Below are 25,348 nucleotides of genomic sequence, written 5' to 3' on the forward strand. Positions count from 1 at the left end.
GCTGTGAAGTGTGTATTCCGGGGACCCGCGGTGCGGGTGGAGATGGGAGTCTCCTGAAGGTTCGACAGAAGCAGGGTCGGTCTAGCCTCCGGCTTGGCATTGGAGACCGTTGTCAGTGCAACTCACCGCGTTAGCGCTGAAGGAAAACGAAGTCTCCTCCGCATTCGTGGTGAAAACTTAGCATGCTGGGATTCATAGGTTTTCTTAACTCGCCACAAGGCATCCGGCAGAAACCCACTGCAGGTTTCCTCAGCGGTAAAGGTCAGAGGTCTCACCGGTACACACGCGCAAGGGCGCTGGCTGCCCCCGCTTCTGGCCCCGGGGTGGGGGGTGGGGGGGGAGCTGGGAGCACTGGCCGGAGGCATCGGGGCCGGAGGCAGGGGCACAGCCCAAGCTCGCTTCTGAGTGAGGCCTCGCGCAGGCGTGCTGCCGGCCAGCGGCGGGGCTGGCGCCCCTGACGCTTGTGTTCTGTGTCTCTGTAGCTTACTGGAGGTTCTGGCTCTGCGTCAGCGTGGTCTATGAGCTGTTCCTCATCTTCATACTCTTCCAGGTGAGCGGGTTTTCTCGGATAATCTGGGGGTGTGGGCGGTGCCGCGGCCCCGGTAAGCGAAGGGTGTCCGAGCAGGCTTTGCCCACCAGCCCCTCGGGAGCTTTGGCAGGAAGCGAGGCTGTGAGGGGGGCCCTCCAGAAGGGTCCGCTTTGGGAAGGCTGCGGGCACCGCGTCTCAGCAGGGTCTCTGCCCTGAGCCGCGTGTGGGCCCTGCCCAGACGGCCCCCGCTGGCGAGCGGGGACGGGGCCCAGTGGGACGGTCTGCTCGGGTGGGACGCCTGCCTGTCCCCTGAGCAGCAGGGTCCCACCCCTGGGGAGGGCGGCACCCCCACTAGCTGGTCCTGGGGTTTAGTCCTCGGGGCTTCTCCCTCCGAGTGCACCTTGTGCAGCAGGATGGTCCGGAGGGAGGCCGGAACCTTCTCCGTAGTAAACCGTGGCTCCCCACTTGCTGGCACTGGTGTCTCTTTACTAAAGCTTTTCCTTCTGCTCAACCCCACGTGCACCTAGACGGTGACCTTCAGTTTACAAAGTACTTTCTTATTCACAAGCTCACAGCTCCCGTCAGTTCTGTCTCTCGTGGTTTATCGCCACGTGGTGAGATTCACTCTTAGCGCGGTGTATGGTTCTGAGTGTTGACAGCTGTATGTGTAAACTCATGTCTAGGACACAACAGTGGCTCGTGTCCCCCAGAGCGCCGACCTGCTCTCCCTCCACCACCAAGTCCTGCCCTGTGGGAACCCCCTGGGGGCGCGCTCGCTTGTGCCTCCTGGGCCCTTGGAGGGCGTCGGGGTCATCGGGGTCGTGGGGGTCGTGGGCCATCTCCTGCTGGGCGGAGCGGCCTTGACCTCGAGCGGGAGCCGTTTCCTGAGCGGGGCTGCTGGTGACAGGCCCGCGGGCACCCGAGCACGTGTTAGGTCTGCTAGCACTGCTTCCCGGCACGACTGGCCAGTGGCTCCCTCCAGGAGAGAGCTCCTGCCACCAGACCCTGGGCGGCACCCGCGCTTGTCGGGACCCTTACCGTGGCCGCCTCTCCTGGCCTTGTTTGCGTTTCTGGGTCAGCCAAGTGTCCTCCGTGGTGCGGTGCTTGCGCCGCGGGACTGTCCTGCTCGGGGTTTGCAGCCTGCACCTGGCACAGCTGTGCCCGAACGTCTGGGTTCCTGCTCTCTGGATACAGCAGTGCCCAGCCTCCGATCCTGTGGCTGATGTCACGGTCTGAGGGTCACTTCCACAGACCCCAAGCTGGGGACAGGTCGAGTTGCAGGACAAGGCAGTGCGTCTGTCTGGCACAGATGTGATGCGGGTCTGAGGCCAGAAGACGTCTGTCACCCGACCTCATCCTCTGCCCTGCTTCGTCCCTTGTCTGGTACTTGGGGCAGGAGTGAGGGGATGGTGTCCTGACCGCAGGCCTCCCGGGGCCACTCCCTGTGGGCTGGTGGCCACAGGGGGCCCGAGGGAGGGGTGAGGCTGTGTCTGCTGCAGGCAGCCTTCCGTCTGTCGACCCCAGAAGTCTCCTTAGCGCTAAGGCCAGAAAGGGCGGTTTGCTGCTGTTGGTATCCGTGTCTGGGAAGGCTGACCTGATGTCGTGTTTCTTCTGGGAGGGCCTGTGGAGAGGGGCAGTAGCAAGAGCGGTGACCTGTGACCCCACCTGTGTCCCCACCCACACAGCCTCCACGTGGGGAGCGTGGCGCATCTCCTTGGACTCGGGGCCTCCCCACCCCCACCACGTCTGCCCGTCCCTGCACTGCAGGGTGTTTGTCCCTACTCGGCAGAGGCGTCATCCACACACCCCAGGCCACACGCACGCTTTCGGGACTTTAGCCGAGCTCTCCCGTCGCCACCAGCAGCATGTGGCCTCACTGACCAGGGCGCTGGCCTTGCAGACTGTCCAGGACGGCCGCCAGTTTCTGAAGTATGTGGACCCCAAGCTGGGAGTCCCACTGCCGGAGAGGGACTACGGGGGAAACTGCCTCATCTACGACGCAGACAACGAGAGTGACCCCTTCCACAACGTCTGGGTACAGGCGGGCCCTAGGAGCTCCGTGCTCGGGGTGGGGCCAGGAGTCACGTGCTTAATCAGCTCCCCAGGTGCTGACCTGTCCTGCATGTTTCTGGAACCCCGGTCGTTCTGCAGATCAGACAGGGTGGGGTTGGCGTGGGCCCTGCCAGGCGCTGACCTCCCTCCTGCCTGACCCAGGGCTCCCTTCAGCTTAGCCCACTTGGCGAAGGGTCCGTGCAGCCCCCTTGTGGGGCAGGTCCCTGCCTCTCAGCCTGGAGACCTGCTCTCCTCTGTGGTCAGGGCGTGCTGTCCGCCTGCGTGCGGGATCCCAGCTTTGTCCCTGGGATCCAGTCAGCACAGCTCAGAGAGGCAGGAACCGGGCCCAGGTGCTCATGGAGAAGGAGGGACCAGTGGCTTTGGGCCGCACACGAGGCCAGTGTCCTGTCCCCATAGGACAAGCTGGACGGCTTTGTGCCTGCGCACTTTATTGGCTGGTACCTGAAGGTAAGGTGACCTCGTCGTCAGAAGGACACCCTCGTTTTCAGGTCTGCCTTGTGCTCTGAAGCCACTTCCCAGCCACAGGCTGATGTTCAGAGTGGTTGACCGTGGTGGGCGAGGGTCTGGGGGCCATGGCTCAGGCCAGGCAGCTGTCCAGAGAGTTGGCACAACTGCTTGGGCACCCTGGGTCCTGCCCCGACCCGCACTTGTCCTTGGTGTCGTGGCCTCCGACTAGTGCCTCGCCCCGCTCCTGAGGGGGTCAGGGGTGTCGCCCTGGAGCGGCTGACGCTCTGCCGCGGCCTGCAGACCCTGATGATTCGTGACTGGTGGATGTGCACGATCGTGAGTGTGATGTTCGAGTTCCTCGAGTACAGCCTAGAGCACCAGCTGCCCAACTTCAGCGAGTGCTGGTGGGATCACGTAAGTGCCAGCATCTGCCCTGGGGGGTCGAGGGCAGGATGGGACTGGGGACCACAGGCGCCCACCACCTCCCTGGCTCCCGCCCCCAGTGGATCATGGATGTGCTCGTTTGCAATGGGCTGGGCATCTACTGCGGCATGAAGACTCTTGAGTGGCTGTCTCTGAAGACGTACAAGTGGCAGGGCCTCTGGAACATTCCGACCTACAAGTACGGCTCTCGAGCTGCCCTGGTCCATGGGGGGAGGGATGTCAGCCCGACCCCAGCCTGTCTAATCAGGTCCTCCTCATCCCCTGCCAGCATTTTTCAGAGGCTCTCCAGGAGCTGCCCCCGTTAGGTGACCCGGGAGGGCGCTGGGGAGTGGGGTCTCCCGCCCATCACGGGCCCCCGGCACGGCTGCCGGGTGGAGCAGAGGGGCCCCGGGCTGACGGGCACCTGTGCTCCCAGGGGCAAGATGAAGAGAATCGCCTTCCAGTTCACGCCCTACAGCTGGGTCCGCTTCGAGTGGAAGCCCGCCTCCAGCCTGCGCCGCTGGCTGGCCGTGTGCGGCATCATCCTGGTGGTAAGGCTGGCCAGTCTCGTGTGCGCGCCTGCTGGGCAGCCCGGCTCGCCACCCACCCTCCTCTGTCCCCCAGTTTCTGTTGGCAGAGCTGAACACGTTCTACCTGAAGTTCGTGCTGTGGATGCCCCCCGAGCACTACCTGGTCCTCCTGCGGCTGGTCTTCTTTGTGAACGTGGGCGGCGTGGCCATGCGGGAGATCTACGACTTCATGGATGACCCGTGAGAGCCGGGGGGGCGGGCCTGGGCACACTGGGCGTCGCTGCCCCTGGGGCACAGCCGCAGCGCCCTCAGCCGAGTGCCCTCCCCCGCAGGAAGCTCCACAAGAAGCTGGGCCAGCAGGCCTGGCTGGTGGCGGCCATCACGGTCACAGAGCTGCTCATCGTGGTGAAGTACGACCCACATACGCTCACGCTGTCGCTGCCCTTCTACATCTCCCAGTGCTGGACGCTCGGCTCTGTGCTCGTGCTCACCTGGACCATCTGGCGCTTCTTCTTGCGGTGAGTGCCGTGCTCCCGGTGGCCTCGACACCAGCTCGGGGGCCGTGTTCGGCTGGTGTCTGCGTCCCGCGGCCCCTGCCTGTAGCGGGGTGGGGGCGTCCCTGTGAGGGGACTGCCAGGGGCCGGCCGGTGGTGACTCGGCCCCCACCGTCCCCAGGGACATCACCCTGAGGTACAAGGAGACTCGACGGCAGAAGCAGCAGAGCCGGGGGGACCAGGGCAGAGCCGGGGGCGACATGGATGGACACCTGCCTGGGCCGGAAGACCCCCCAGGGCCTGCGGAGCCTGAGAGGGAGGGGGTGCCAGCCCCAAACTGATGCACCTCACGACTGCCCAGAGCCCGGGCCTGCTGGAACCTTCCGACAGGCCTCAGCCCTTGTGGTTTTATTTTCCCTTTCTCCCATGCACATAGCTGGGCTCTGTGGGATGCAGGTGGCCCCTGACCCAGGCGTGCGTGTGTGTGTGTGTGTGTGTGTGTGCGTGCCCGCGCACATGTGCTCCTGGGGCTCCTCTCAGCCTGACCCGTGTGGCTGGGCTTGCTCCGGGCAGCTGGTCCCCTCCCCTTTCTGCACAGTCAGCCCGCCGGCCTCTGGGCCACAGCGAGCCCTCAGCACCCAGACGGACGGCTCAGGCCCAGCAGAGGCATCACGGTGCCTTCCTCTGCTCCCTGGGCCCCCAGCCACTCTGAAGCCCTGACTGCACCTCACTGGACCCCCATTAGCCCCTCGACGGCACATGTGAAGGATGACCATCCAGTGATACCCTGAGACAGCTGAGAAGGGGCAGGTCTAAGCAGGCAGCCCTGAGCCACTTCCTGGGGAGGCTTCATCTGACCCAGCAAACCTGGGGGTGTGAACGGGGCCGGAGGTCACCGGATTGGCTCCTTGAGGGACGTGGAGTCAGAAACTCAAAGGCCCTGGGCCTGAGGTTGGGAGGAGGGGCAGAGGGTCTTCGAGAGCTAACAGAACAAGTAAAGCAGGTCCTTACCAGCTCCCGGCCCTGTGGGCCCTGTGCATCGTGTGCCCACTGCTGGTGCTGCCCAGAGGGCTGGGGGGGACGGGGGCAGGTGTGCAGATGGGCCGCCCCGGAGCTGCTTCCAGTGGGGGTGATGGGCCGCTGCACGAACCCAGTGGGGGAGCCCTAACAGAAGCGTTACACTTGCGACACGGACACCGTGCCTGGTGGAGACCCCGCAAGAAGGACAAGCACTCCTCCTGCCAAAAAAAGTGCTTTAATAAAAGTGTCTGAAACTTTCCCACAGAAGTCCATCGATTTGAACACTTCTCTTCGTTCTCAGCCAGGACGTCCGGAGGGGGAGGGGCAGGAGGCCTCTCAGGAGATAATCCGCAGGCCTGGCTTGCGTTCTCCCAGGGCCTGGAGGAGGTCCTCGGTCTGCTGCGTCCAGTAGATGTCGTACAGGCTGCGTGCGCGGGGAGGAGCGGGGTCACGGCCCCGCGGGCCATCCCCCAGCTCCCGCCCCCCTCCCCCTTCCCCCCACCACGCCCCACTCACACCAGCTGCTCCAGAACACAGTCAGGCCGCTCCAGGCTCTCCATCAGCCGAAGGATGCCCCGGTCGTCCATGCGGTTGTTGCTGAGGTCCAGCTCCCGCAGGCTGCGGTTGACCACCAGGAGCGAGGCCAGGCTGTTACAGCCGCCGTTGGCCACGTCGCAGTCCCCCAGCCTGGGCAGACAGCAGGGCACGGGTCACGACGAGAGGATCCGCCACAGAACAGGGTGCTGGCAGGGCTGTCCCCGCACCGCGATGTTCATGGAGCCCTGAGGCACGTGTGCGTGCACACCGTGCGCCGAGACCTCAGGGTCGTAGCCGTTCCCCAAACCTCGGACTCGGGAGCACGTCTGTCTCTGGCCCAGTGGCCAGCCCCGGGCAGACACCCCAACCAGAGAGGGAAAGAAGGTGCACACGGCTGCCCTCCAGGCTGAGCGGTCAGACGGACCCGAGGCTGGCACACCCTGGCCACAACCTCCCCGGGGCCAACTCGGGTCACCAGAGGGCCTCCTACAGCTGCTTGCTTGCTCACCGCCAGGTGCTGGAGCCTGGCTGGGCTGCCAAGGAGGCACCCAGAGGCCAAAGGTGGGAGGGAGGAGGGTGGCCGGAGGCACAAAGTACACAGAGGCTTCCAGCCTCCAGAGCAAGGACACCTAGGTGGGGGGTGGAGCTGTGGACCCAAGCCACGCCCCCAGAGCACCCCAAGGAGCTGGCAGCAGACCAGGCCCTCTGGATAGAAAAGCAGGGGACCCTGTCGGGCTCAGCCTGCAGGGCCAGCTGTCCAGGGCTTCTTCAGCCACACCCTTCACCTGTGTCCCGCCCAGCATGGCCAGGCATCCCCAGAAGCCACAGTGAGAAGCAGAGATCCAGAGGCCGCCAACAAAGCCAAAACCTGCGACACCAGAAGCAAACGGCTGACAGGCCAAAAGAGAGAACAGAAACAACGGGGTGTCGGGCTACAGGGCGGTCGGTGAGACCCGGCAGTGGGTTCCTGAGAGCTCCAGGAAGGAAGAAACAAGATCGGGAAAATCCTCAAAGGCTCGACACTGGAGCACAAGCAGGCGTCCAGCACAACAAAGGAACCAGGACCCCGGAACACAGCCGTGCAGGGCAGGGGCCAGGGGTCCCAGCGCACAAAGCAGGTGCTGCCAGGCCTTTGGGAGCCCGCGGGTTCCGGGAGTTGCCAGACGTGGCCGTCAGGAGTAGGGAGGGGCCCCAGGGGGATGCGCGGGACCCCGGACTTGGACCCATCAGACTGAGACGTGCCAGGCACGCCCGTGCTCGCTCACCAGAGCACCCGCAGCGTGGCGCTAGGCTGGCTCAGGCCCTGGCACAGCTCCTGGACGCCGGAGTCGCCCAGCTTGTTGTCACTCATCTGCAGCTCCACGAGGTGCTTGTTGTGGGTCAGCATCGCGCTGACGTGGGGGCAGCACGCGGCCGTGAGGCCACAGGACTTCACCCTGGGAGAGAAACAGCACTAGGGCCTGGCCACGCCCACACCTCCGGGGTGCGGAGGCCCCGAGCCCCTCAACGCCCGCCCTCCAGGGACACACGGCACCCCCTCCCGCACGCCTCCCCCCCCCCCCCCCCCCCGCAGGCACAGAAGCTGACCTGGGGCCTGGGCCCCGGGGCACCAGCACCACCGTCATCCCTGAGGTGTCCCCAGGCGCCACGCTCCTCACAGGCCCACCGTCCCCCGGCTGCCATCGGGCTGCGCTCACCACAGGGACTGCAGCTGGCATCCAGGCTCCAGCAGGCTCTCGCACAGCAGCCGGGCACCCTCGTCCCCCAGCGCATTGCCTGCCAGGCTCAGCTCCTTCAGGCTCTCCTTGGCCCTGAGCACTTGGCACAGGTCTCTGCAGCCCGTGGTGGTGATGTCACAGTCCCAGAGCCTGCAGAGCCGGGGCCGCATCACTGCAGGGCCCCCAGGGGACACACAGCCAATCTTCTCAGATACTCCCCACCTGCCCGCTGGGGCCACGGCTCTCTGAGGAAGCAGGGCGGGCGCAAACTCACCACAGGACCCTGAGCCGGGAGCTGGGGTGCAGCAGCGCGGGGCACAGTGTGGCGATGCCCTGGTCACCCAGCTTGTTGTCACCCAGGTCCAGCTCCTGCAGCGAGGCCTTGGAGGCCACGACACCGCACAGGTCCTTACAGCTGGCCGGCGTGAGGCCGCAGTTCTCCAGTCTGGGGGCACAGGGGGGCCGGCAGAACTGGGAAGCCCCCGTGGTCCCGTCCCCCCGCCAGACCCCACACTTACTTGAGCGTCTCCAGCTGGCAGGCAGAGTCCACCAGGCCCCGACACAGCACCTGCACGCCAGCCTCGCCGATGTCGTTGTTGCTCACCACAAGCTCCTTGACGTGCCTCCAGGCCCTGAGCACTGCGGCCAGGGGCTCACAGCTGGCGGCCGTCAGGTTGCAGTACTCCAGCCTGGGGACAGGTGGGTGTTGGGAACTCTGGCCAAGGGAGCTCGGTCCGGGTCTCCTCTCCCGCCCCGGGCTGCAGGGCGCATGAGACTAGAGGGCTGCTGGGCTAAGGGGCCATCTCCTTGCACGGTGGGCGCTCAGGGCCGCTTGGAAGCCGGCCGCCAACCACGAGCCCCACCCTGAGCTTGGGGGTCACTGGACCCGGGAGAAAGATGCCAGTCTCCCGATCTGGGTCTGCCTGTCTTCCTCCATCGCTGAGCCCATCAGCACACTTCTGGTGGCCAGGCCGCCCCACACGTGATGTGGGGCTACAGGCCACCTTTTAGCTTTTGGACCACAGCCCCAGCATCACACACAAGGACCATCGGCAGGTCCCCCAGAGCTCCCTCTTCAAAGCTCCCTGCGGCCAACACGCTGAGGCAAGGGCTTGCCCAGGGCAGTCCTCAGCCAAAACCACAGTGACCCGGAAGTGTAGGGCTGGGGGCGGCCTGGGTGGCAGGCCCCACACTCACTGAAGCTTCTCCAGGTGGCACTGGGGGTCCAGGAGTCCTTTGCAGAGCAGCTGCAGGCCCGCGTCCCCCAGCGGGTTGTCGCTGAGCTGCAGCTCGCGCAGGGTAGGCAGGGAGCGCAGCGCGTCGGGCAGGACCTCGCAGCCGGTGTTCGTCAGGCAGCAGTTCCGGAGGCTGGAGCACACCCAGCCAGCCATCAGCAGGGTCCCCGCCAGCCAGGCCATGGCCCCCAGGGAAAGTGCCCCTCTGTCCTCAGGAGCCGGGGTGAAGCAGACACAGCACCAGCACCTCTCCCCCACCCCGGCCCCCTCACCTGGGAGAGCCCTGGGCCTGGCCTTGCAAGAGGGCCGCCACCTCCTCTGGGGTCTCCAGGCAAAGGAATAGAGGGCAGGAGGGGATGCACCTCGGGGCCTAGAGGACACTGGGTCGCGAGCCCAGGAACAGCAGGCAGGGCCGTGGCGTGAACAGACCCCACGGGGGGACAGGGGCCCGAGACAAGGCGGGAGGAGCCCCCACCCTCCAGGACCTGCTGCTGCCTCCCGCCCCCCTTCCCCAGGCTGACCAGTAGGTCCACACCTGAGCTCGGGGTGGGGCAAGCACCTGGGCCGTGTGGATCATACAGGCTCACCTGAGCTTCTGGATCCTGCAGCTGGGGCTCTGCAGGCCCTGGAGCACCAGCCGCACCCCGGCATCGTGCAGCTCATTCATGCAAAGGCTCAGCTCGGTCAGCGAGGGGTTGGCCTGGAGGGCAGAGCAGATGTCCTTGCACCGCACCTCCGTGAGGCCACAGTCATCCAGCCTGTGGACGGGAGCGTACGGGTCACCTCACGAAGCTTCCGCCGAAGACACCAGCACATACACAGGTGACGTCTGGGCCCCCACACCCTCCGCGCCGCACCGCGGGGGCACAGTCGGCACGTGAGAGCTCTCGTCTGCCTCCCGGGAAACACCAGACCGGCACCAGGCGGCAGCTCTGAGAAGTGCCACAGAAAGGGCACAGCACCTCGGAGGGGCCGGCCAACCGGAGGGGCTCGCCAGGACGGGCACGAACGGCAGGGGCCACCCCGACCAGTGAGAACTGAACGCGGGTGGGAGGAAAACCAGCTGTCGCTCACAGGAGAATGACAGCTGATAAATGTGAACGGAATGAGGGGATTAAAAATCCCCATTAGACAAAGGCCCAGTAATAACTGTTCTGGCAAGATCCACCGACGGATGACAAAATCAGGAGGCGAAAGTCTGAGCAGAAGCAGGATGTTAGCAGTCTCTGCGTGTCTCACCCAAGATATTTACCAATTACAAAGAGAAAACAGGAACTCTGTAGTGGGGACAGCTGGCAGACGCCGCCCTCACAGGTGGTCACGGTGACCAGAGGTGGCCGTTGGGTGCCATGGCGGTCGGTAGGATACAACATACCCCGCAGACACAACAGCATTTCTGCATATTCTCGTGAAAAGCTCGTGACTCAGCCCTGACGGGAAGTCAGAAAGACTTCCCAGAGCCTGAGCAGGCTCAAGAGTCGGGTGGCCGAGGACAAGAAGGGACAGAGGGACCATGTGAAGTGTGCACTGTGCATCAGAAGCCCCGCCCACTGTGGTGCTGGGGAAGGCGGCAGAGCGGCCGGCCGGGGGTGGGGGCCCGCCTGCCGCCTCCGTGTGCACCTACCTGACCACCTGGTACTGCTGGATCAGAGGCAGGAGCTCCGTCCACCGGGCGTCACTCAGCTGCTGACACTGGATGTCGAGATTCATGGTTCGAGGTGAAGTGTCTTCTAGACAGAAGGTGGACGGAGAACACTGTAGCCAGACTCCCTCAACGCCTGATGGGCCAGGGACCCCGCAGAGGGACAGAAAGCCCTAATAGGACCCCCAAGTGGGGGCCGATGGTTCAGAAGCCACGGCCCCTCCCTTGGCCAGTGAGCACCAGCTTTGTTTCCTTTCTTCAGCACCCTTATACACCACAGCCTCCAGGAGCAAGATCGGGGGTGGGCGGGGGGAGGCTGCACCTGCTGGGCTCCCCTGACAAAGGCCACCGCAGAGCTTGGGGACAATGCTGTGGGCCTCACCTCTCAGCCTCCCACGCTCCGCCTTTATGGGCCCCTCCTGCCCAGCCGGGCCAGGACCTGCGCTGGCCATCGGCAGCCCCTGCTTCTCACTTGCCTGGGTGACGCCACAGTTTAAGGACCCCAGCAGGTGGAGTACGGGGACCAGCGATCCGTGCAGTGCCATGGACACTCTGCCTGCCAGCTCAGCCAGCTTCTCCCCTCTTAGAACCAGAGGGCTGCACTGGCTGGGCAGGCAGTGCCACAGCCCCACCTGGCTAGAGAAGGCTAGAGAAGCCCCACCCTGGCATTCCAGGACCCTGGGCCTGAGCTGCCTGTGCTCAGCTAACAGTTCTCCGAGGGGTATCAGCCCCAGATGCCCTGGAAAGGGCTGAGTAGGTGGGGGGTGGGACCCCAGGCCCACTGGCCCGCACTCTGGGTGGTGCACTCATGGATGGTCACTCTGGTGCCCATGTCCACAGTCCCTTTCTGGGGGCTGAAGACTCCAAACGGGCCGGGGCACATCCTCAGCCCCACCCTGGGTCAACCCAGGGCCACGGAGAAATCAGGCCATCAGGCAGGACTTTGGCAAAGCAGTCTGGCATGGGAGCAGCTCACCAGGGACAGCACAGAGCCTGGGTAAACGATTAACTGCCTGCTGGAGCTTTAGGGGAGCATTGACTGTGGCAGGGGGGCCGCTGGCAGGCGAGAGCAAGGGCATCCTGCTGGGGTGGAGGCAGGGAAGGGAGCTGGGTTTCACTCAAACGCAACAGCAAGCCCAGGAAGGACCCACACCTGGAAACAATGAATTCCTGCTGCCTTCCAGAAAGGTCAGGACAAACAGGATGACTCAACCCCATGTAAGGCTCCTGGTGCCACGACACCCCAACTTCCTGCAAAAACTGCCTCATTCGTGTCCCTGGCCGAAGGCAGGAGTCCCCCTCCCAACCCCGGCAGGTTCAGGGCCAAAGTCCCTGGGAGGCGCGGACCAGGTAAAGGCTCCCGCCAACCAGCAGGCAAGGTTTACGTGTGCATGTCCTGGCGGATGAGCCCGCGGAGGAAGCTGGCTCCCACAACCGTCCAAAGGCGGAACCCAGAGCTCGCCCAGCCCGCTGCCCAGGCCGCGCGAGCAAACCGGCTCCGCCCCCGCGGGTCCCAGGGTGTGGTCAGTAAACCCTGAATCCAGAATCCTTAGTCATCACGGGAGAAAGGGAGTGGGAGGCGGGGCTTCAGAGGGACCCTCTCTCCGAATCCTGTCTGACATCCAGGGCCTGGGCTCTCCCGAGGTGATCTGCAGTGCAGAACAAGGAAACCCGAAGCGAGCAGCTGAGTTCCCCACCCCCCCCACCCCACCCCCCCTGCCAACACCCTCCCAGGGCTTGACCAGACCCTGGGAGAACCCCTTGGTTGGGCTGTGGCGCTAGGAGGACACTTCTTAACGTCTGTGGGCCGCGGATCCCTTTGAGAACCCCAGGAAAACCTGTACTGCCCGCAAAGACGCCGTATCTCCCTGCTTCTCCCGGAATCAGGACCCCCACCAGCTCGGCTGCTCCCTAGGGTCCCAAGAGGGCACTTAGTGCTTTCGCGTGTGACAAATGGCCGCTGCGCAGGGCCGTGCCCGGAGGACAGGAGCCGGGGGGTTGCGTCCCCGGCCTGAGCCCACCCGAACCGCACCGGAAGGCTGAAGCGCGTCCCGGGCCCACTGAGCCCCAAGCCCGGCGGCCCCGCGCCGCGCGGTTACCTGCGCGAGGCGCGGGGGGCGCCCAGGGGTGAGCCGGGGTCCGCACGAGGCCTCCCAGGGCCGCGGCCGCCGCCCTCCCCGCACGCCGGAGGCCGCGAATGTGTCCGGGGCCCGCGCGGGATTGCTCTGCGGGGCGGCGGCCTCTCGGGGCTCGCGCGCGAGGGGCCCCGCGGAGGGTCCGGACGCGGGTCGCCCCAGCCCCCGCTCCCGCCCCCGGCCCGCTCGCCGCGCAGCTCACCTCGGGCCGAGCCGCTGCTTCCGCGGGGGCCTGGGGCGTGGTCCGGGCCCTGTCCTGGGGGTGGGGCCACGTCCTGGGCCGCAGCCCGAGCGGCGCGACTCACCCGAGCGGCGCGACTCACCCGCGCGCCGCCACCCCGCCACCCCGCCTCGTCTCCCGGGGCACCCTAGCCCCAGACGGGGGCCCGCCCTCCATCTCTCGCGGGCAGCGTTTCTAGGCGAGGGCCGTTTTGGGAGCGGGTGCTCCGCAGGCAAAACCGAACTCGGGCGCTTGCATTACAAAGAAGGGGAGGCCCGACCGTCAGGGCTTCTCTGCAGCACCCCGACTCTGCCCGTGAGAACCATCACTGACGGGGAAAGGTCTTCAGGAGGCCCTTGTTAAGGTTTTCAGACACGCGGAACAAGGCACACTGTGTTTCAAAAAGGCCGGGGGGCGGCGCTTTACGCCTTGCTCTCGGCCCGCGTGGGCCACCTCCTGGGGCGCGCGCGCCTGGAGCTCGTGTGTCAGCTCTCCCGCTTGGACGCGCTGCGGTGATCTGTTCAAGGGCGTCCCTCACGGACCCGTACGCTCGTTAGATCAGGGATGACGGGTGCGTTCTCATCACACCGGCCTCCGTCACTTCGACCACTGCTTACCGACCACCTGCTGAGTGCCAGGCGCTATGGTGGGCGCTCGGGCTGCAGGCCAAGCAGAGCAACGTCTCAGGCCTCACGGAGCTCGCAGTCCCGTGTGAGTAAATTCATAGCATTTAGAATGTGGAGAGTGCAAAGGTGGGGAGGAGGGTGGATGATGCAGGATAAAAGCGAGTCAGGAGTGAGTGCTGGAGGGGCAGGACGGAGGTCACTTCCCCAGTGAGAGCAGGTCTCTTGAGGCTGAGGCCCAGAGGCTGCGGCAGGCCGGAGGGAGACGGGTTGGAGTGCTCAGTTGCGCAAACATTGGAGAGTGCCCGCTGCAGACCTAGCGTGAACTCTGTGGCCACCAGGGGACAGCACAGTATGGGTAGGGGATGAGGGACCTGGGAGGTGGGGAGTCTGTCCTTTGAGGGGAATAAGGCGAAGGGTTATTCAATTTGGCGAGAATATTTGCCTGGGCCAGTCCTTCCTCGGGCAGCTTGCTGGGCGCCAACAGACAAGGGGGTCAGGGCCACCACTGTGGGGCGCCAGGGGTCCCAAGCGGGTTCGCAGAGGTGGGCCAAAGCAGAGCCCCCCACCCCCACCCCCAGAGCAGGTGCAAGTTGTCAGGCTGTCATCAAGCGAAGGCAGCAGAGCAGCTCCCTTCCACCTCGATGCAGGGAGGGGAGAGTGGAGCCGGGAACTGGGTTTCTGAGTTTCTTGCAGAAGCTCCTGAAGGCTGCGGGCGGCTGAGAGTGGAGGGGCCTCTGGGTGCAACAGTGTTCCAGCCAACTTCCACAGGGTTTTGTTTGTTTTCTTCAGGCAGATACCCAGAAATGAAATTAAAGGATCATTTGGTATTTTTAACTCTCTGAGGAACCTCCCTACTGTTCTCCAGTTACATCCCCACCCACGGTGCGTGAGTGTTCCCCTTTCCCCACATCCTCACCAATAAATCTTACCCGTTCTGACAGGCGTGAGGTGGCATCTCGTTGTGGTTTTGATTTGCGTTTCCCTGACGAGTGACGGTGAGTGCTTTTCATGTGTCTGCTGGATAGCTGGTGTCTTCTTAGGAGAAATGTCTGTTCAGGTCCTCTGCTCGTTTTTAACCAGACTGTTTTGGGTTTTTTGTTTCTTGGTGTTGTGTGGTAAGAGTTCTTTATGTTTTTTTGGATATTAACCCCTTATCAGATATATCATTTGCAAATATCTTCTCCCAATCAGTAGTTTGTCCTCTCATTTTGTTGATGGTTTCCTTTGCTATAAAACGATTTTTGTCACAGGAGCGGTATGTGGTCTTTGTAGAAAAACCAGAAGATACAGATAAGAAAATGAAAAGCCCTAATATGCCGCCTTCCAGACACAAAGGCTCTGACATCTCTGGATATGCTCCTACTTCTCTGAATGCACGACACACGTATTCTTAACAAAAAACGAGATATCAGTAATGGTAGGCAGGATAATAACCAAAGATGACCAGGTCCTGATCCCTACCTTATGTGGCAAAGGGGTCTTTGCAGATGTGACTGAGTTAAAGGTTTTGAGATGGAGAGACTGTCCTGCATTACTTGGACAGGCCCAAAGTAATCACGAGGGTCTGTATAAGAGGGACGCAAAAGGGTGAAAATCAGAGATATGACAATGGAAGCAGAGGTTGGAGTGGCTGTGTTTTGAAGAGGGAAGAAGGCAGCCTCTAGAAGCTGGAAAAGGCCAAGAAGCAGATTCTCCCCTGCAACCCTCTGGAAGGAACCAGGCCGGTGGATAGTTCGATTTGACCCCTAGGGCCCATTTCCCACTTCCAGTCTTAAGAGCTGTAAAATAAATCTGCGGCAATGTGTTACAGCAGCAGTAGGAAATTAAAGCATTATGGGGCTGCTGTATTTTTAAGAGTACTTGTGTATACCCTGTATATGCAAACATACAGGTACACTAATCAGTATGTAATACAATCTTTTAATGACCACATTGTGCAACTGAATGTATCCAGTTCGCTCAACCAGTATCTACAGGCTGACATTGACTGTTTTCAGGTTTTTCAGGCTTTGCAGCATATTTTCCTACCTGGTTACCTTCTTGGCACACCATCCAAGAGGGTGGCTTGCCTGGTCGTGAGGTCCTTCCAACACACTGCCCACCTGGCGACCTGAAACGCTGCAGAAGTCCACTGGCTTTCCCCACACTCGCAAGTCTCCACACCCGAGTGCCAATGATGCCAGCCCAATAATGCAAAGTGCCTGGACGCCCTTTTTAAATTTCAGCCAATCCTCTGACAACCCTGACCCCTCCGAGGTGCCGTCCCATTTACGTTTTGTCTTCCCCACGTGAGCCTTCCAAACAGCTCTCCCCAGGGTTCTCGGGTGACTTGTCACGGGCAGAGTTGCCGGGCGGGGAGATGGCCAGGCCCAGTATCCTGTGGGGGTGACCCGGGCAACTCCCCTCTGCCAGGGCCGTCCTCCTTGGAGGGGCGGTTCTTTGGGGAACAAGGTCCAGGATTACTCCGGGGAAAATGTCGGCTGAGCCAGTCCCTGCTTGTGTAGCTCGCTGGGCGCCAAAAGACCAGAGATCAAGTCGGGCCCCAACAAGGAAAGGACAGAACTACCAAGACTCCGACAGCACAAGCGCACACCCATCGCCCCAGAGCAGGGACTCCCGGCGTGCCCCGGGAAGTGGGCCGGCGGCAAGGGCGCACGCGCGGAGGGCGCACACGGATGCCCTGACGTCATCGGGACGCGCGGACGCCCGCGGGGCCCCGCCCCGACCCCCAGTCCAGGCGGCTCCCCCCACGACCCCGTCCCCGCCCCCAGCACCCCCGGCTCCAGCACCCAGCCCCCCAGTGTCGCTTCAATAGCGCACGTCTCTCCCGGGCAGCATGGCCGCAGCAGGGCCCGGCGCGAATCCACAGTCGACCCAAGGCCGGCGCTGGTAAGAGCTGACCCCGGGCGCGGACCCTTGCAGTGACTGACCTCCAGACGACGGACTGGGAGGCGGCCCACTTCCGACGGTGGGGGGGCCTGGCCGGGGCGCCGCGCCGGGGCGCCGCGTAGCTGCCGCGTCGGGACCGATGGTGGGGCGGGGTCTAGGCGGAGGGGCGGGACCTAGGCGGTAGGGGGCCGGGCCTAGACGGCCTCACTAGTGCCGGCGGGGCGGGGCTTCGTGTGGGGCGGGGCCCTGGGGCGGGGGCGGGGCCTCGCATGAGGCGGGGCCCGGGCAGCTTTTCTCCGAGGCGGAGCACCTGGTCTCCGAGGTCTCACGTGGCCGCAGGGCGGAATGGGTGGTCCCGGCTCGACCCTCACGGCTCCCCCGCCGGCGCAGAAGGCGCGTGCCGTGGCGTGTCTCGGACGCCGGGTCCAGGCAGTGACATTAACGTGATGGGGCTGGGGGCTCGGTTCGTAGGTTGTGTACGGCGGTGCTCTGCGGAGCATCGACTGCGCGTTAGAGCTGGAGAGTATACACGAGTAGAGAGACAGAAAAGATGATTTTGTAGGAAAGAGTGTTATTCACAAGGCGACGTTTGTAATCTGTGCGCAGTGTTTCATTTGTCTAACCCTGTCAAGAGCTGTTCTAATTCTGTGCCCCACTCAAGTGCATTCATTCAATAAATGTTTATTATATAACCCCTTGTGCCCGGCTGTGCTGTAGGTGCTGAGGGTTGGACATCGAGCAGACCAGGCAGAAATCCCTGGTGGAGGGAACCGTGGGAGCCGAGGCCCGGCCTGGGAGGGTTCCCTGCGGGACCACGGGTTGATGAGGGGCGTGGCCAGGTGTCCACAGACTGAAACGAGTGGCGCTCAATCGGGGGCATAAAACTGAAAGCTGAGAGTTTTACGGAGGAGGGGAAGAAAGGTCTGGAAGCAGCAGTCAGGAGCAAGGAGGACAGGGACCCGCCCTCCAGGAGAGAAAGCAGCTGTGCTTGACAGGCTGGTAGGGGAAGCCGTCTCCGGCTCCCGGAGCAAAAGGGATGGGAGGGTGCTCAGGAAAAAACTGGCTTTTCTCCAGAACTTACTCCTTAAGCGCCAGAATTTTATTTTAACAGTTTTAATATGAATTGATTATTTAATTATACTACGCACTTTCCTGTTCTACAGACATAGCATACTGACCTTGATGAACTTTTCTAAAATTAGTTTCAGCAACTCTGGGTGTGAGGTTTCGACTTCATCCCGGGACACAGTCAGCTCTCCCAGGCTGACTGTGGGAGTGGCTCCCTCGCCTACCACAAGAGTCACATTTTTGGAAAGCTGCTAAAATCGTCTACTTTCATTTTATTCTTTTCTGTGCCATAACCTCTTAGATTTGTTTCCTGAAATTCTTGTAAGGATAAAGAAAACTGTTTAAAACAAGGGTTTGGCCCTGTTTGGTCCCCTTTGTGACATCCATGCGGATGTGAGGACTCGGCTGCTGTGAGGACCAGTGAAGCTGAACTTGAAGGTCACCACCGCTCGTGCGTCCCAGACAAAGGGGGCCACGTGGGATTCACCGAGACTTAGGTCTTTATTTTTGAACTCACCTGATTCTCCCAGCTAAGTCTTTATCTTCGTCCTTAAACTGAGTTCAGCTGCCGCGGGATCTTTGCCGCATAGAGGCACCCCGGCCGCAGTTTCGTATCGTCCCTCCTGCAGGTGACCACTCTCGTCCGCTTCCAGCGCGCACTGTCTTCTCGATCCAGCCCCAGACAGGCGTCCGACGGACATGAGTTCTCGGCCCCTTCCCACCTGCTCCCACCCTTATGCCTCTGTCCCCACCAGACTCCATGTTTCCTGAAGTAGAAAGCCTTTGGATTCTTCTTGCCACTTCCTCGAGCCCGTTGCAGGGTCCCGACATAGAGGGTCTCAGGAAGCAGGAGCGGAGGGGCTGAGGAGGGAGACCCCAGTGTGTGTTTCTGAGATGCCATCCCGAAGAGACTGTAGCGCCACCAGCCAAGCAGTCAGACACGCTTAACCACACGCGTCTTCGGGTGGGGCCCCTGCGGCTTTTGTACTTTCGTAAACATTTTCCGTTAGAAAAATACCTTGCTTATTGAGACACAAGACACGGAAAAGTGCACGTGGTGGACGCAGGGAGCGCGCTGGATTTCCCCAGCCTCGCCCCCGGTGAGACAGAAGCCATTCAGAGCGAGGTAGCGGGGGTTTGAGAACCGAGCTGGGTCTGCGGCTGCTCTGCGTTCCCGTGTGAGCAGTCACGCAACTGGCAGCTTTCACCTTACGCTAGAGAGGGCCCGCCGGGTTGTGTTCTCCACTTTCCGTAGGGTACCCTCTGATCTCCGGGCGGAGTTCTGTCATTTGGCGGGAGGAAGTTCACGCTGAAGCAGGGGTAGGGGAGCCTTTGCATACCCTGGTCAGCTCCTTGCCCTGAGGGAGAAGATTTGGGCTTTAAGGAGCGGATTTCAGTCCTGTAGTAAGGAAGCAGGCCAGTCACGGGGGGCAGTGCGCGCTCCGAGAGTCCTGCGTTCCGTGCTGGCAGGGTGGCGTGGGCGCAGGAGTGACCTCCTCCCTCCTGCACGTAAACACTACAAGGATTGGACGTTCCTATAGGACCCCGGGTCGGACCCTGAGCCAGCCTCTGAGAACCGAACAACATTAAAAACAAGAGCCTGCCCACAGGAGCTGGTGGGACAGCTGTGCAGTGGTGGGCACCAAAGGCCTTGGTCAGTTACCGTGGTGAGGCCAGGCGGGCGGCTTCGTACGGGAGATATTTGATGCCTCCATACCTAACGTGGTATGGAGCAAAGCATATGCGAAGGCACGGGGGTTTCAAATAACCTCTCTTCTGATCTCCTTCTGCCTGTTTTTGAGATTTATATAAATGGAATTTGGGGTGCCTGGGTGGCTCAGTCAGTTAAGCGTTCGACTTCAGCTCGGGTGATGATCTCACAGTTCGTGGGTTCAAGCCCCACATCAGGCTCTGTGCTGATGGCTCAGAGCCCAGAACCTGGTTTGGATTCTGTGTCTCCCTCTCTGTCTGCCCCTCCCCCACTCACATGCTCTCTCTCTCTCTCTCTCTCGAAAATAAATATCAAAAGATTAATAAAAATAAATTATATATTGCATGATACCTTTTCTTTGCTGAACGGCTGTGTGAGTAACCGCCATCATTTCGTTGTGAGCGGCAGTGGTCTGTGGTCCACACTGTATTGTTTTCTACTGCGTGGACAAACCACACTCTACCTACCCATTCCTTCTTGGTGTACGACTCTTTCCAAACCAGTAGGTTTTCGCATTGCTGTGAATGTACGTGCCGTTTGCCGAATGTATGTGAGCGTTTCTGTTGAGTGGGAGGGGACTGTAGTTTCGGTACCAAGGTTGTGGTGGCCTCTTAAAGTTAGTTGGGAAATGTTTCCCCTTTTCTGTCTTTTCAAAGCATTTGTGTAATATTGGTGTTAATTATTCCTTAAATGTTTGATAGAATCTGTCAGTGAATTATTTCTTTGTAGGAAGTGTTTACATCATGGATGCTCTTTCTTTAGTAGTTCTAGAACTACCTAGACTTTTCTTTTCTTCCTGGGACGGTTTTTATAAGATAACTGTCGGCCGTGTCAGGTTTGTTAATCTTTTTGTTGTTGTTGTTGTTCCTCTACACCTTTCGTGGATCCTTTTGTCTCGTCGAGTAGTTGCTTAAGAGAGGAGTGTTGGCCCCCTGGCCACGATCGTGTGTCTCTTTTCAGTTCTGTTAGGTTTGTGCTCTTCTGTCTCCAGACTGTGTTACCAGCACCATGTTTGAAGTCACCTTAGCATCCCAGCAAAGAGATTCCTTTTCCTTGGAGATGCTCCCTCTCTGTTAGCAAGCCCTGCTGCTCAACAACAGACCAACCGCAGCAGTGAAAACCACACACAGGCAAGACCACTTAACTCATGCTCGGACTGAAACCCATTTTTCTGGTTTCTTTTTGCACTTTGTTGAGGCATTGATGAGGATGTTCTGCAGTGACTGGAACATTCCAACCGCCAGGCTAGAAAAGCCCTGATGTCAATGGAATGCCTAGAAGACCACACCTCACGTGTCCCCTCCCCAACCCGTGACCACACACTGAACACATACCGACCCTGCCCTGATGGTGCGCTCCCTGCCTGCCCTGAACCTTTCCCTGTGAAACTGGAGGTGTCCCTCTTGCTGGCAGAGAGGTTGGTTGGTAAGACCTGAGCCTGCCACCTCCCCTCACTGCCAGCACCCAAAATAAATCTCTCCCTCTCGCTTTTCTTTTCTTTTCTCTCTTTTTCTTTTTTTTTTTTTTTTGAGTTTACCTGTTTATTTATTTTTCTAATACAATTTATTGTCAGATTGGCTTCCATACAACACCCAGTACTCATCCCAACAAGCGCCCTCCCCTCCCTGTCTCTTTTCTGACCCCTCGTCCCTTGAGTTACTGGCTTCTCTTGCTATGAGTTTAGCCAAGTGTGGTCAGCAACAGTATTGGCAAACCTGGAGGGACCGTGCCTTCCAGTTTTCCAGCCAGCTGTCTGGGGTGGTTGTGACCGTGGCTGTGCACCTGAGCTTCCCCTGTGCATCTCCTGACTTTGTGGCTATGATCCAGCGGTGACATTTCTCTCTTGTGAGGCTTCTCCCAGAGTCGATTCTGTTGGATAATTCAGCCATGCCAGCTTTTTTGGGGATGGTGCTTACACGGTATGCTCCTTTCCATTCTCTTACTTTTAACATTTCTAGATTCTTTCATTTAAGGTGTTCCTTGTAAGCATAATGTACTTGACATTTGGTGGGGTTTCCTAGTCTGATGATCTCTCTTTTCATTGGAAAATTTAGACTGTTTACGTGTAATCACTGATATATTTTGGGCTTTCTGTTGTATCTGCCTGTTCTGTTTCTGTTTCTCTCTTTTTTCCTTTTGCCTTTTTCTGGATTTTTTCAATTATTTTCTCTGGTTCGGTAGTTTTGCATTCTTTTAGTATTATTTTAGTAGTTACCCGAGAGATTATATGTACGTCTGTGACTTATTAAAGCTTAATAGAAGTATATACTTCAGCACTTCCTGGACAATACAGGAACCTTAGGGCATGTTTGTCTTTATCTGTGAATAATCATTAATTATTATTAACTCATGCAGTCAGTATTCATTTAGAATTTTGTTGCTCTTCAATCTTGGCATCTTCCTACTTCCGTCTGGGGTTACTTTTTTTTTTTCTGCCTGGAGAAGCCCTAGTATTTCATTTGACGTGAGTTTACCGGTGATGGATTCTGCCAGAGTTTTTGCTTTTCTGAAAATTTCTTTGTATGTCCTCTCTTTTTGAAGGATATTTTTGCTGAGTATAGAATTATAGCTTGGCGGTTCTGTCAGCGATCTCAAAATGTGACTTCATTGTCTTCTGGCTTTTATACTTTCTGTCCGTTTTATTGTCACTCCTTTGAAGGTAGCGTGTCTTCACAGGTGTTTGGAAGAATCCCTCTATTTTCAGTAGAGGTTTTGTTGTACTGTGCCTCAGTGTGTGTTTGTCCATCTTGGTGCTCATAGTGCTTCCAGAATGTACGGCTTGATACCCTTCATCAGTGTGGGGCAATTCTCAGATTTCTTATTTCTTTAGATATTTTGGATGCCCCTTCTCTTTCTGATCACATGTGTGACCAACCTTTCACTCTGTCCCACATGTTTCTTGCACTCTTTACTAGAGTTTGTATCCTTTTGACTCTCTGTTTCAGTCTAGGTAATTTCTTTTCACCTGCCTTCTAAATCACAAATTCTCTCTTTCTCTGTATCAAATCTGTTGTCAACCCCATCCATTGTGTCCTTAAATCTAGTTATTCTGTTTTTCTCTTTCAGAGTTTCCATTTACTTTTTTGGTTTTGTTTCCAGGTCTCCCCTTAACCAAATTAATCTTGTCTTTTGACAATGTACTTGATTGAGTACGTTAAGTACAGTTATTTAAAGTCCTTACCTGATAATGCCAGTATCTACGTCTCTCTTGGGTCATTTCTGTTGCCTGTTCCTTGTCATCACATCTTATGTCCTGGTATGCCAAATTACTTTTGATCGAGTGTTGTATATTTCCTACTTAAGAAATCCTAGAGAATCCGATGATCGGCTGATGCATCAGATAACCTGTCTTCTGTCGGAGCAGACTGTTAGGCCAGGAGTGCCGGCGATCCCCGGGTCATCCTAATCCTGGTGGTGAGTTGGGGTCACTTGGAGGTTGAGCTCCAGTTCATACCATGGCCGGTCCCTTTTCTGCTTACTCTTGATCTGGGGTGTAGCCCTTCCAGGACCCAACCCAAAGCCTGGAGGATGTAGTGGGGCCCATCTTCCTCAGCACAGTTCCTGAAATCCACTCTTTTCTCACATCCCTGGGACTCTGTAGAAAGTTCCAGTCAGCCTGCTGGCTGTTGTCTTCTGAATCAGCAGATGCTTCTGGTGATTTATCTCTTGGGCTGAGCCTTCTTCTGGTTCTTACCCTCACAGTTCCTCACTGACTTGGCAGCAGGTTAATAGGTTTGTGTATTTTGTCTTAATCCAGTGCCTAGCTCTAATTCTCAGGGGCTTATCTGAGCCTCTACTCACCGTCTCAGGTTATGGGACCACCTTCCTCATTTCAAGATTACAAAATGCAACCTGTACTTGGGATTATACTCTAAGTCCTTGGGAGGCCCAGAAATAGGTATTTCTGAGAAATAGATATGACTCACATCATTTATACCTTTGGGAGTTATTGATTTAGGGTTAGCAACTCAGAGTAGACCCCAGGTATCTAGGCTGGAGTGGGCTCATACCCAACTTCTTAGGTTGGAAAGGAGACCAGAAAGGGGATTACATTTTCCGTTCAGGACACAAGGAGTTACTGAAGGTGTTAATGACACCGATATGTAAGAAACATTACATTGATTTACTGTCCCAACTAAAATCAGATCTGCTCCGAGCTGCCACTTGCCAGGGTGCAGGTGCTCTGCACAGGTGGACCACTCCAGTTTCGGTGCAGCATCACTGTGATGGTCGGTCAGGGGACCTCATGAAGCCACGGATCCCCCCAACTCGGGATGGGAAAGAGGAAATGGAGGCGGAGACAAGTGTGGCACCCTGGTTGGGTGCCTGGTTGGGTTGGAGCCTGTGGCACTCTCCACTGGCTTCCCCTTGGTGCCCTGGTGGGCTTCTGGGGCACAGCCCCATCCTCTTGGAACCCCTACCGTCCCTTCAAATCCCCCCACTTCCCCGGGGGCCCCCCTCATCCCCTGGGAGCCATCCTATCCCCCCAGAGCCCTGCTTGTTCCCCAGGAGCTACTCCTCCCTCTGGGAGCCCCCTGTCCTTCTGGAGCCCCACCTCATCCCCCTAGGAACCCCCTATCCCTCTGGAGCCCCCCAGTTCCCCCAAAGTAACCTGTCCCCTGGGAGCCCCCGGGGTCCAGTAAGGGTAGAAGTGGGACAGTCGGGCCTGCAAGTTGTACAGACTGCCTCTCAGCCCCTGACACGCAGCCCAGCTCGGCTCTGTCTGAGAGCAGGGGACCCCTCAGGAGTAAAGGTCATGGTGGTCTGGACCGGGATGTCCAGTGGGCTTTTGGAGGCACAGGTGAGTGACAGTGGTGAAGGGCTGGCAGTCAGGGCGAGAGGAAGGGGCACTCCGGGTGTCAGCTGTGGTAGCTGAGAGCATTGTCGGGCCGTTTACCGAGTGGGAGGGCCAAGCAAAACCACCTTGAGGTGGGGTAGAGTTACTTCAGGCGTGGTGATTTGGGGATGCCCACGAGACACCCGGAGATTTAGCCGACTGGCCTTTGAGACAGCTGGGTAGAGACTGACCACGACCTGGTGCGTATTTAACCCTGTGGGGAGCAGGCCCAGAGCTGACTCCTGGACAGGCCTGTCCTTCACTGTCAGCCAGAAGGGAAAGCTCATCATGGGGGCCGGGGCCAGTTGCTCGTGGCTCAGGGAGGCCAGGCGAGAGTGTCGGTTTGGCCTGAAGCCAGTGGGGCTCTGTACCCCTCACTTGCTTAGTCCCCCTGGGGCCCCAGAATAGACCCAGAATGGCTCTGTTGTCACACGTTGTGAACTTTGTCAATTTAAAGCCTTTTGATTGGCCTCTTTCCACTCCGGCATCTCCTCTGTTACGCTCCCCCTCTGGCCAGGAAAGCCAAGTCAGGAATATGCCGTCTAAACTGCATTTGGACAGGGGCACCCGGGTGGCTCAGTCGGTTGGGCATCCGACTTCGGCTCAGGTCATGATCTCGCCGTCTGTGAGTTCGAGCCCCGCATCGGGCTCTGTTCTGACAGCTCGGAGCCTGGAACCTGCTTCGGATTCTGTGTCTCCCTCTCTCTCTGCCCCTCCCCTGCTCGTGCTCTGTCTCACTCTCTCTCAGAAATAAAAATATTAAAAAGAAGTAATGAATATGCCCTTGGATTGTTGCACGATTCAATTAATGGAGACGGGAGAATAAAATGAGCACCTTGGGAAGAAATGTGTCACGGAACCAGAGGATCCAGCGGGTCTCTGTGTATCGGGAATTTGGGTCATGCTAAAGGCCTTCCGCACGAGGGAAGGCTGGACACTCGAACAGTGACGGGCAACGGAGGAGCCACCTCGGAAAGAAATAGTACCCTTCCTCAGGCCACCACGGCAGCAGGAGAGTGAGACTAAACAGAGAAGACGAGACAGGATAATGTTTTTATACTGTGGGGTTGGGAAGGTATTCTCAAGCAAGATACAAAGCCTGAAGCAGTAGAGGGCAAGAGGACAGATTTGCCCAAATAAAAGTTAAAATCTTTGATGCCGCCGAGTAAAAAATTAAAAACCCACGACCAGTCAGATAAAAATACTTACAACGT

The 25,348-nt window shown here is 59.1% G+C and overlaps 2 protein-coding genes and 1 long non-coding RNA gene across 14 annotated transcripts in view; 2 read left to right on the forward strand and 1 right to left on the reverse strand.

Moving 5' to 3' along the window:
* Positions 1 to 5,774, forward strand: part of PTDSS2 (phosphatidylserine synthase 2) — a 23,712-nt gene extending 17,938 nt beyond the window's left edge. The window contains exons 4-12 of one of the 2 annotated variants that reach the window (XM_019437569.2): positions 483 to 550; positions 2,391 to 2,564; positions 2,999 to 3,049; positions 3,350 to 3,463; positions 3,553 to 3,671; positions 3,909 to 4,023; positions 4,097 to 4,242; positions 4,335 to 4,520; positions 4,678 to 5,774. In XM_019437569.2, coding sequence (XP_019293114.1) covers positions 483 to 550; positions 2,391 to 2,564; positions 2,999 to 3,049; positions 3,350 to 3,463; positions 3,553 to 3,671; positions 3,909 to 4,023; positions 4,097 to 4,242; positions 4,335 to 4,520; positions 4,678 to 4,837 — 1,133 coding nt within the window. In that variant the 3' untranslated portion in view covers positions 4,838 to 5,774. The remainder of the gene's footprint in view (positions 1 to 482; positions 551 to 2,390; positions 2,565 to 2,998; positions 3,050 to 3,349; positions 3,464 to 3,552; positions 3,672 to 3,908; positions 4,024 to 4,096; positions 4,243 to 4,334; positions 4,521 to 4,677) is intronic. The other variant, XM_019437571.2, reaches the window with a different exon arrangement.
* Positions 5,736 to 16,648, reverse strand: RNH1 (ribonuclease/angiogenin inhibitor 1). Of its 10 annotated transcripts, none has more exons than XM_019437542.2 (10): positions 16,560 to 16,648; positions 10,631 to 10,736; positions 9,594 to 9,764; positions 8,969 to 9,139; positions 8,290 to 8,460; positions 8,046 to 8,216; positions 7,751 to 7,921; positions 7,319 to 7,489; positions 6,033 to 6,203; positions 5,736 to 5,940 (listed from the first exon to the last, which is right to left on the reverse strand). In XM_019437542.2, exons 2-10 carry the CDS (start codon positions 10,714 to 10,716, stop codon positions 5,853 to 5,855), a joined length of 1,371 nt encoding a protein of 456 aa, XP_019293087.2. In that variant the 5' UTR covers positions 10,717 to 10,736; positions 16,560 to 16,648; the 3' UTR covers positions 5,736 to 5,852. The 10 variants fall into 10 exon arrangements, with proteins under 10 accessions (XP_019293087.2, XP_019293088.2, XP_019293096.2 ...); XM_019437543.2 differs by having other exon boundaries at positions 10,631 to 10,733; positions 16,560 to 16,581; XM_019437551.2 differs by lacking the exon at positions 16,560 to 16,648 and adding an exon at positions 12,986 to 13,093 and having other exon boundaries at positions 10,631 to 10,733.
* The window catches only part of LOC109259781 (uncharacterized), a 31,418-nt gene continuing 19,314 nt past the window's right edge, over positions 13,245 to 25,348 (forward strand). For both annotated transcript variants that reach the window (XR_002076763.2, XR_008421052.1), the window contains exons 1-2: positions 13,245 to 13,714; positions 14,419 to 16,518. This is a non-coding gene — a long non-coding RNA (uncharacterized LOC109259781). The remainder of the gene's footprint in view (positions 13,715 to 14,418; positions 16,519 to 25,348) is intronic.

This window comes from Panthera pardus, unplaced genomic scaffold (genome assembly GCF_024362965.1).
Source record: "Panthera pardus isolate Hobbes unplaced genomic scaffold, ASM2436296v1 HiC_scaffold_12, whole genome shotgun sequence".
Classification (NCBI taxonomy): Eukaryota; Metazoa; Chordata; class Mammalia; order Carnivora; family Felidae; genus Panthera; species Panthera pardus.